Source organism: Ictalurus punctatus, chromosome 9, assembly GCF_001660625.3.
Source record: "Ictalurus punctatus breed USDA103 chromosome 9, Coco_2.0, whole genome shotgun sequence".
Classification (NCBI taxonomy): Eukaryota; Metazoa; Chordata; class Actinopteri; order Siluriformes; family Ictaluridae; genus Ictalurus; species Ictalurus punctatus.
In genome coordinates, this window is record NC_030424.2 from 27,704,404 (window position 1) to 27,715,738 (window position 11,335).

The 11,335-nt window shown below is 36.4% G+C and overlaps 1 protein-coding gene across 1 annotated transcript; it reads right to left on the reverse strand.

Moving 5' to 3' along the window:
- Nucleotides 1–1,206: 1,206 nt before the first annotated feature.
- LOC108269834 (up-regulator of cell proliferation-like) lies at nt 1,207–10,313 on the reverse strand. The gene is made up of 4 exons (XM_017475911.3): nt 10,159–10,313; nt 9,656–9,741; nt 9,388–9,444; nt 1,207–5,952 (listed from the first exon to the last, which is right to left on the reverse strand). The coding sequence occupies exons 2-4, from the start codon at nt 9,681–9,683 to the stop codon at nt 1,292–1,294; spliced, it is 4,746 nt and encodes a 1,581-aa protein (XP_017331400.1). The 5' UTR covers nt 9,684–9,741; nt 10,159–10,313; the 3' UTR covers nt 1,207–1,291.
- Between the last annotated feature and the right edge of the window lie 1,022 nt (nt 10,314–11,335).

The following is an 11,335-nucleotide window of genomic DNA, read 5'->3' on the forward strand; positions in this document are numbered from 1 at the left end:
CTTATTCTCCCAAAACTCCAGCAAGTGGTCTTCTCAGTTCCCAGATGTATACAGACTGCTGCTACACATTGGAAAACATGGCCCTGTCCCAACTTTTTTGAGATGTGTTGCTGCCATCAGATTCCAAATTACCTTATTTTTGGTACATTTCTTCACTTTAAACATCCATCCATATTCTATACCGCTTATCCTTACTGGGTCACGTGTAACCTGGAGCCTATCCGAGGGAGTATCGGGCATAAGGCGGGGTACATCCTGGACAGGGTGCCAATCTATCATAGTGCACCTCAGTTTAAACATTTGATATGCTTTCTATGTTCAATTGTTAATAAAATATGGGTTTATGAGGTTTGCAAATCATTGCATTCTGTTTTTATTTGCATTTTACACAGTGTCCCAACTTTTTTGGAATCGGGGTTGTATATATTTAGGTCTCCTAACACTTCTGCTTCATAATCTGGTCCACAAAAATCTGTTAAGCATTTATATATGCGTATGCCATTCATTATAAGACATTATGCTTGGCATATAACATTTATAATGTAAAGTATTACGTATGGAGAACATAATTCATATTATGTATAAAATCTTATACATAAAAAGGATTTTATGTATAAAATCCTAAATCCATGTTATATGTTTGCACCATGTAGATAAGGTACATTTCATTATACTATAAACCCATGTACAGTATATGTATGACGACAATAATGTTGAATTGATTCAGATTGAAGGAATATGAGAGTTTATTCGTTCATTATGTTTTTATTAGTTTATCATAAAGTAGTTCTCTAAATGTATAATTGTAATACAACTTGCCTTCACAACCAATTTTGCTTTGCAGATATATTTTTATATTTGTGCATGCAATTAATTCATGAATATACCCATACTGTATGATCATAGAGTATATTCTGAAAAATGCATTAATTGGAATTTCAGAAATTAATTAATAAACATAATTGTGACATCTTAACAAAGTTGTAACAACATGATTAATAATTGTAACATTTTCATGAACATTGCAATTACAGAAATAATCAAACCATTTTTTTTAAATCACCGTAGACATACAATACACATATGTTTAATAGGAACCATTTAACTCCCTGAAAATCACTTTTAGTTAGACTTGTTATATATTTAGATAATAGTCAGCAGGGAAGATTCTTTTTTCATTATAACAAAAAGACAGCTCAACTGACATTGTTTTTTTTCATTGCTTAGTTGTTTACTTGGATTTTGTTCACAATTGCCAATACATTTATTGTGACTTTTTGGAAGTTTTTTCTCATTTAATATTGAAGTTATTCTTCAAACTAATAAAAGCCTGCTCTTTAGTGATTTTCTTCCATTCTTCTGGATACACAGCTGGCTCTGCTTTATAACTTTCAGCAAATTGTTTACTGAATGTCACCATCACATACTTCCAGTAATCTGAGGCTTCTATAGATATGTCAGGTGCAATATGCCAGTCTGCGTAGAATTTCTGGTAGTCTTTGCAGAGATGAGGTTCAAAATTTGTTTCTTGACTTTGAAACGTTCCATTCCCATGTACAATAGATGTACAGATCTCTTCACAGAGAGTATTAGTCTTTGGATTAGGGAAACCACAAAGTCCTTTTGGTCTGTGCACAGCTGCATGGTGTTGTTGATGTGTCTTTCCTCCTGCCTCACATGGTGTTTTGCAAAAGGGACACTTTCTCCCACATCCAAACACCTTCTTAAAGAGCTCATTTTGGGGCTTCACAGACACATTGTTTAGTGTCTCTTTTATATCAGTTGACCTGGAGATTTCATCTGTTAGCTGTAGTTTCATGTCATCTACACATTCATAGAGACTTTTGGTGAATGGAGCACAACAGCTGGTATTCTGAAAGAGGACCCCTTCCACTGTGTTCATGGATATTGAGATGACACAGTTCATAGATTTGCAGAAGTTCTGGATCAACCGTGCTGTACCTCCTGCATTATCGGGCAAAGGCGAGCCATTGTCTTCAAGCTTAGAGGTTTCCATTTCTTTCATGATCTTCTTCATTATGATGACCAACTTCTTCATTTTTAAATTTTGCAGAGATATGTCTTTGGAAAAGCAATTTATGATATGATTGTATATCCAATCTTTAACATAATCATCATACTGCAAAATGTACTTTTTAAAATCATCAAAGTTGGATTTTTCCAGTAGCTCCTTTTGAATTGTGTACTGAAACATCATTCGGGAACTGTACTCAGTTGGGTTATTTAGAAGAACTGCATCAACAATGTCAGGTCCCAGGGACTGGTCGATGTACTCGGTCACTGCTGGCTTGAGACAGAGCTGAGTGAAGTCTCGTGCTTTCCTGTGGCACTGGTCCCTCTTTCTGTACAAATCAGTGAAATCAGAGAGATACTGACTCTTAAATTTCTGCAAATGTTTAAAGGGATCTTGCTCACTGAGGAATTTCCTGTGCATCTCAAGGAATTTCTGAGAAGCAACGCCACAAATGTGCAATATAAGGTCAAGTTCAAATTGTGTATTGATTTTTGAACCTGCCTGTTGGAGCCGTTTATCAATTTCCTCTAGCACGTCTTTTATAAATGTGTTTTGGTAGTCACATTTTTCTTGTGCATGCTGCTGAATGATTTTATCGCAGCACTTAATTACAGCATTTGCAATAATCTCTAAATCTTGCTTTGCACTACGCTGTGTGAAGAAACTTTGTATTTTCTTTTCCCATTTTACATGCTTGTCTTTGACCTGGAATTCTCCTCGCCCATACTGTGTCAAATCATGAACTTTGTCTAAATACTCCATGACATTGCGATTGACTAAACTTGCTCGCAGTTGCTTCAAAACATCCGAAGGAACATCCCTTTCTTTTAGACCAGTGATGTTTGCCACCTCACTTTTCCACATTTTCTCAAACTCAGCTTTAAGGTGCTCATCAGACACCTCATCTTTTTGATCTTTGTAAATGTGCAGGAGTTTAAGGACTTGGCACTCAATCGTTGCAGTTTGCTTTCTGTGAATGTCTTCTACTTTCTTCTTGTTACTTCTCATCTCAAGAGCAGCGTCTATTTTTTTTCTCACTTCATCCTTCATTTCAATCTCCAGAAATCCTATGTTATTAGCAAAATCAGCTTTGTACTTTTCCACCAAGTACACATGTTGCTCTTTCTTTTTATAGTAGTTATTTAGTTTTTCATTAATTATCTTTTTTTGAGAGGTAATCTCTTTGTGTGCTTTCTCTATAAGTGGCTCAACAATCACATTTGTACCATTTTTTTCACTGTTAGATAGTTGAACTATTTCAGTTGAAAGCCAAGATTGAGTATGTCTTCTGAAAGACCATTCCCATTCAGAAAACTCTTTACAAAGGTTGTCATAGGCTTGGGCCACAAGAGTGTTTCTGAAACTAAAGATGAAGTTCTCAAATTTCACTGACTTCCATAAGCTACTCATCCACTGCAGGAACTCTGGGATCTGAGAGGACTCTTCATCCTTTCTAGCTTTAAGGATCCCCAGGAGGGATTTCTTGAACTCAAGTACAGCCACACTGTAGCCTGTATTAACTGGTGCCATTGGTGGTGTGCCATGCCATAGGCCTGGTATATACCAGTTGTTCTTTTCCACATCATAATCCAAGACATCTGTGAATTTTTTTATTTTAGGCTTCTTTTCCATTGCAGCTGCAATCGTTGTCATCTCATTTAGTTGGTCCAAGAGCTGTTTTCGTTCAGTCAGGTTTTTGTTATATGCAGATACACCAGCAACATTTTGGTGAACAAAATGACAAACTGTTTTTTTACCAAGGTCTGTCATCCGTAAAAAAGCATGAACTGCTATCTGTAAGACGTCCTTCATCTCTGTGGAATTCTCCATTGCTATATTGATGATGGTTACATCACTAAGACCAATCACAAATGTGGCCAACTCATTGTCATGTTCATAACTGTCATCCAGTTGTGCCAGTACTGGTGATTTCAAACCCTCCGTATCAATCAGAAGGATAAAGTCACAAAGTAAATCCTCCTTCAAATCATTACCCACAGGAAGGAAAATCATGTATGCTCCACGTGTGCATCGACCACTGCCCACTGCAAACTGAACTCCAAACATAGTGTTGAGTAGTGTTGATTTACCTGTACTCTGAACCCCTAACACAGTGATAACCAGCAAACGGCTCTTCTGGCCAACCATCCTGTGAAGCTCCATGAGAACTTCACTCACCCATTTCTCTGGGATATTTGATGCATCTCCATCAAGTAGTTCAAGAGGAAACCCAGCTAGAAGCAGTTTGGCAGCCAGAGTAGGGAGACTGCTTATTCTGTCAGATATTTTGTTTGTACCAAATGAAGCAGCCTCATAGATTTGTCCCATTTCCCTCATGTAGTGCTCTATGCCAAGAGAACAATCAAGAAGCTCCTGGTCTAATCGGGCTATGGCATCCCTGTCTTTCTGTTGTTCACACTCTTTGTATTTGTGTCGAAGGTTTGACATGTGTTTGCGTGATCGCATATCCATCTTTAGTCCCATCCATTTCAGGAAGAAGGCTCGCTCAGTGTTATCAGAGGTTGACAAAGCTTCTATGAACACATCCATCGTTCTTGTCATTTTACACTGGCGTTGTTTGTTCCAAATTCCCTTTTTTTCATTTTGAAGTTGAACCTTATATTCCTCCAGGCTCATTTTTCCTGAATTTTTTAGTCGACATTGCTCTTTTTCTATTTTAGCCAGTCTTTTCCAATTTTCACCTTGTAGTGGCAACTGTGTCTTTTTATAGTCCGTTATTTGACGAACTCCAATAGTTTGCATGACTTTCTCTGCCATTTCTTCTGCTGAAATGGAGGCTTTGTTTTCACTTTCATCAATGCCAAGACCTAATTGCTGAGCAGTGTTCTTCATGGACTCAATTTGACATGATGTGTGACATTCACATAACAGAACACTCTTAATGGCAGAATTGATTGTCTTTGCAAAAGTAGCCAAATTCAATTTTGGGCTTTTCTTAATTATGTGGTCTCTTCCCAGTTGCAGAGTATCAATTACCGCCTCAATAGACGACTTCACATTCTGGTTCATATTTCTCTGAGAGTTGACCACAAGAAAGATTTTGGACTTCATTTCTTGTAAAGAGGCAAACAACCTTTGTTCGTTTTCTTCAACACTGTCCAGGAAGACAAAGACAGCTGTGGACACCTGAGTAAGGAAACTGAATTGTTTTTCAAAAGAACCAGCATCTCCTCTTAAATTAGCAATAGCCACTGCCTCAGGAAAGACATCAATGCTCTTGTTTCCACATGGCAGAGTCCAACACATTTCAACCATACCATTAGCGATTATCCTTGGAGCAGATCCTCCGATCATTTCTCGGTGAGAAAAGAAGTCATGATGCTGCTCTGAATTGTTGAGCACTTGGTTCAAAACCTGTGACTTGGACAAGCTACAGTTGCTTAACCTCGCAAATGATATCAAGGGAATTTCTGCATGAGCAACACTGTCTTCAACAAACCCTTTAGATTCTGACATTGAATGGGGACGCCATTCTTTTAAGATACATCTAAGAGCCCATAACATAAGAGTGCTTCGATTATGTACTCCTTGAGGCAACACAAATGGTATCGCAAACTGGCACATTGACATTTTAAGTGCCATTTCTTGCTGGAGAAAACTATCTGCACAGAAAAAGAGGGCAGTGTGAAGATCTAGAAGGTTAAAGCTACCATCATTGTCCTCATCACTAAACAAGTCATCTGCTTCATCTTTTTCACAAAGTGCAGATAGTAAGGATCTTGATTTCGAATTAACCATCAGTAAGTTTCTTAGGAAGGCCCATGGTATTGCTTGCAGTGAGTTGATCTCTTCATCAGACAGAGTGGCACTGTTGATTTCCAGTAAAGCCCTCAGAGTCAGTTTGTTTGGGTAGTACTTTTCAAGTCCCAGTGTTTTCAAAAACGAAAGGAGACCATCTGAAAAAAAAAAAAAAATTATATTAATGATACGTGGTGATAAATATTAAATTGTCACAAATGTGAATCATGTATCATTCGGTAACATTTACATTTGCAGCTTTTGAGAGATGCCTTTATCCACAGCGACTTACAGAAATGCTCACGAGTATCTATCAAAGACATATCTGTTTTAAGTCGCCCCCTGATGTTGCATGAGTAGCAGTTTGAGAAGATACAGTTGGTTGGCTTCACATGCCTCGGAGGGAGCACATGATAGTCTTCACCCTCCCTGGTTGTTAGCCGTCATGTGATAGGGGAGAGCTGCCTGATGGGTGGGAATTGGCCTCCTCATTTCAGCTAGATTGTGCATGATTGCCCGTTGAACCCAAAAAGATCAAACAAAGACTGATGAAGTCCTTTTGATGGTTCATGGAGTGACCTATAGCCATCTCACATACTTCCGGTTTCCCCCCGATTCCTTTGTTTGTGCCGAGTTGAATGGACCCCATAGTTTTAATTTTTGCCCCACTAGATTTTCTGCCATTTTGAATTTTCCAAAAAACCTGATTTTTTCAATCTCCTCCTAGACTGCTCTAAAATCATGAAACTGGTCTCTATTCGATTCAGTGGGGCAGAACAAGTTGTTTGATATTACATTTTCACGTCTGCCATTTTTAATTTAGTCTTAAACACTGTATTTTATGAACGACTTCCCTGGGCCTTGCAGAGAACAATGATGGTAATTATGCCATGGTAGGCTAAAATTCCTGTCCATTTAAAATTTTCTGAAAAAACAATTATTTTTTTTTTAACTCATCCATAGACCGTTTGCCCAATTTTGATGAAATTCGTAACAGATCATGTTCAGACCATGCTGGCATAGAGTTATCAAAAGCTTTTTGATAAACCAAACTGTTCTTAAAAAAAGTGAGGACGAATTTGATGGTGATCATGCCAAAATGGGTGTGAGGCTATATCTCTGTAATGCATTAACATATTCAGACCAAACTTAGTACCTGTGATTGGCATCATGACTTGAGGGTACCTGCATTGTTTTGGAACAGTATCTCCTTGTGGTCAAAAAGTATTATGCAGTTTTAAAAAATGCTAATTGCTTTGATTACTTTTGCCCATTGTCATGTCAAATCTTTCTAAATTCCTTGGCCACTTGCACTCATGTATATGCTAATAAGTTTTGATAGAAATGTATAGAAACAGTATTCTTTTTTGCTTTGATTCCTTAGCTCAAGACAATTCGACATCACCCTCTGGCATTTTATGTTTTTACACTATTTTGAATTTTCCAAAAAAAAATTTTTTAACTCCTCCTAGGCAGTATGTCAGATTTTCACCAAAATTTAATCAGATCATCTTCAGACCGTGCTAGCAAAACTTGATCAAAACCTTTTTGATAGACCCAACTGTTCTTGTATAGCACATAAACTAATTCGACTGAGAGCACACCAAAATGGACATGAGGCTGTATCTCCGCAACAGTTTGGCATATTAAGACAAAACTTGGTACCTGCCATCACAAGCAGGACCTGAGGATATGTGCACAGTTTCAGTGCAGCGCCACCTAGTGGTCAGGAGATATGACAAATGTCCAATTTTGCTTATAACTTCTGAACAGGCTGACCAAAAATCACGAGACTTGTCTCATTTGTTTTAGTACAGCATATGGAAGTGAACAGTACCCAATTTCCCCATGTTGGCCGTTTTGAATTTTGTAGTAAAATTCAAAATTTTACAAACGCATTGGCATATCCTTATAAAACTCGGTATGTCATCGGCAGCATACTCTGAAGGTACTCAGGAAGTTTAGAGACAGCGCCACCTTGTGATAAAAAAGTATAATTAAATTTTTAAAAATGATAATAGCTTTTGAATAATTTTGCCTATTGTAATGAATGTGGTCTTGATAGATTCTGTGAGTCATGCAGAGGTCAGTGTTACCAATTATGCCATATTCGATTGAACTTGCTGTCCACCATTTTGAATTCCATTGAAAACCTACTTTTTCTAACTTAGGCCATGGGCCCGATTTTCACCAAACTTGATTCAGATCATCTTCAGACCATGCCAGCCAAATGTAATCAAAAGCTTTTTAATAGACCATACCATTCTCATTATAACACATCAACAATTATTATGGCATAATGCCAAACTGAATCTGAGGCTGTATCTCTGCAACACTTCGGCAGATTCAAAACAGATAACTGTTTCTCAGGAACCTTAAATGCGATTGAGCTGACATTTAATATGCTGTATCTATGTGGTAAATCTGTAAATCTGTAAATGGATTTGTGATGATGACCTAATACGTAAAAAAAAATATGGCCGCCATTGGAAATCAGTTTTCAGCAGGCATTTGACAGTGATAACATTGAGCTGTCTTCATGAAACTTGAATAATAGGGTTAGGTAGTTACCCACTAGAAACTGATGCAATCTCACTCAAATTGGCCACTGAGGGTGCTATTCATAGTTTTGCACACAAAAGCATATCTCTTGGAAAATAAGGTGTAGAAAGAAATTTTATTTCTAAAACTATAGAAAATTGCCTTTTGGACTATTTAGCCACACCCACTCAAATTTAATGATAATTTGCATAATATGTAAAACCTACTTTTGAGAACTAGCCCTAGGATTTTTGGCCAATTTTCACAATATTGATGGCAAACTACTTGGGAGAGCATAACCTCAATAATTTTCAAAAATATATTGTCTTTTATAAACAATATGTCTGCCACACATCAATCAATTCTGAGGAGGCAGAGCTGGTTTACTCAAATATTTTTAATTCATGACTGGTAATGTGGATTTGAACCAAACTGAAATTTATGACCTAAGTACATGACATAATACAGTTCAAGGTTCAGAGGACATCCACAAAGGTTGGGGTGTGTTCTTACACAGGGGCCAGAGGTATTTCAGTATACATTTTGTGCAACAGTAACAGACATAATAAGCTAACAAAAATAATATCCATTAACTTTATGTAACGGACTGGGGTGAGTTTATTTATTTATGAATATTAAAAAAGGTGGATGTTATGTACCTGTAATTGGTCAGCAACACTGGATTTATATTGCTAACTTTATTTTTTCAAGTAAAGCAGCAGGCCTTATATCAAATCAGCAAGTTCTGTCCATTACAAGTTGGACCATTAATATTTAAAATGAAATCTCAAGACCAGAATATCTAAATCATCATGTTTGGTTGTTACCAAATTAATCCAATAATGAAACAAATAAGCCTACTAAACTACCCAATATGTGTAACCCAGCAATTAGGTTAAAAGAACAACATAACTTTTTTTTTTTTTTTTTTACTGTGTAATAGTGGATATCACTATCTCTACCCCACCTCTATGTTCTAAGTATCATACACCAAATTTAAATTAAAATGAATTCTGATTTCCCTCTGGTATGCCATAATGGTATTAACTCACGTCTAAGCTGGCTTGAGTCCTTCTGTGCTGATAATGATCCAGAACCAAAGTCTTTTGCTATGAACAAAATAAAACTGTGTTTAATTATAAACACATGAGCAACTTATTTCAATTTGCAGATTGTTAGTAGTAAAATCTAGGTTGAAACTGCCAATGCAATTACACACACACACACACACACACACACACACACACACACACACACACACACACACACACACACACACATTAATGCATGTTGTCAAAAATCACAATATATAGTTATTACTTGTAGTGACGTCTGTGTTAGACGCCATGTTTCTTCAGCATAAGTTTGCCAGTGTTTAATCCAACAATACAAATTTTCAGTTATACCTGTGGAGAAAATAAAAAAGCCTGATTTGATGTGGTAAATGTTATTAAATCTATGCAAAGTTTATTTGATAAAATTTTGCATTAAAAACACAAAAAATACAACAACGTTATTTTGATCTTGCCAAGCTTCATATGCGAAAAATGCCCCACATAAATTTTGCACTTGCCACAAGTGCTTTGCCACTATAAATATGCACGGAAACACAAATATACATCCCGATGCATTTTTGACTATCATATTGTGTAAAAATTAAATGACTTTTGGAAATTCTGCTGTCACTCCTACTCTCTTTTCTAGTACTAGCACTGTCATTAATTTGTGTACAGAAAAAGGTACACAGCTTAATTTTAATTAAGCTGTTCAACTGTATTAAATATTTGAATTGCAGAAAACTGTAAGGTATTTTCATAGCTTACCACATTTAGTCCATTATAGACTGTTAGCATGATTTCTTCAGCCGATGTCTGTGTTATTTTTGTTGTTACTGCTGCTTGTGGTCAGTATTTGTACTCGGTAGACTGTTCTACACCCAACCCATTTTACCTTGTATCTTGGAAATGGAACAATAACACAAAAGGTTTGTAGATTTTTTTAGGCAGAAATATTTGAAGTCCTGAGATGGGTGTAGAACAGATAGTTTTGTTTCATTATCTGCAAATGTGCAGAGCAGGTTCTGCAAGTGAAAAACAGTCTGAGGTGACATCTGGTCACGTTACATATGTTAATTAGCAAAAGAGCATTACAATGATTTAAGAAAATACTGAACTCCTTCAAGTTTCAGTAAATGCTAAACCCTTTGCTAATAAGTTGTTTTCTACACTCTTTAGTATACATTTGTGAAAGACATGGGTGTACCTTTGTTGTAAAAAGTGGTGTATGAGAGTGGGATGGCAAAAAAAAATCTGAATATGAAGTACAATAGAATGCTACTCATTTCTAGCTCTATAGTTTTATACATTTCTATTTATAGATTGCTTTTACAATACTCATCATATTAAAGCAGCTCGATAGGCATCGTTGACTTTGAATGCTATGGCCTAGGTATTGGGATAAATTAAATGTATTATGCAGCAAAATACAGGATGTTAGGAAAACGTATTCGTAGTGGACTACTATCATACATTAGGAATCATTCCTGGAGAGGCTACAGATTGTTTTGTTAAATTTCATGCACAAGGAAGAGCTCAGAGAAGAAGGTTTTGGAGACAATATTTCTCTCAAGGATTGCAGGGATTTTTCCTTTCACAAATATATGTATACCCCAAACACACTTTTCAAGCAAAACATTTCCGAAATGTTTAAAAATGTAGACAATAATATATAAACTGGTCATAATATAGACCAAACAAACCGTTTGAACACTCAATAGTTGCTTCATTAAAAATAAAAAATTATTGTGTTTTAGTATTTAGTTTGCCATTCTTTATTTATCAGAACTTCTTGACAAAGTCTGGTTCTTGGAATCAACTAGTTTCTGTAACAGTTGTGGTAGAGGTTTCCTCGAAGTTTCAAGCAAAAAAACTTTCAGTTCATCCACAATAACATATTGACAATCAACAATATCTTCTCCATTGCATCCCATAAATGCTCTAT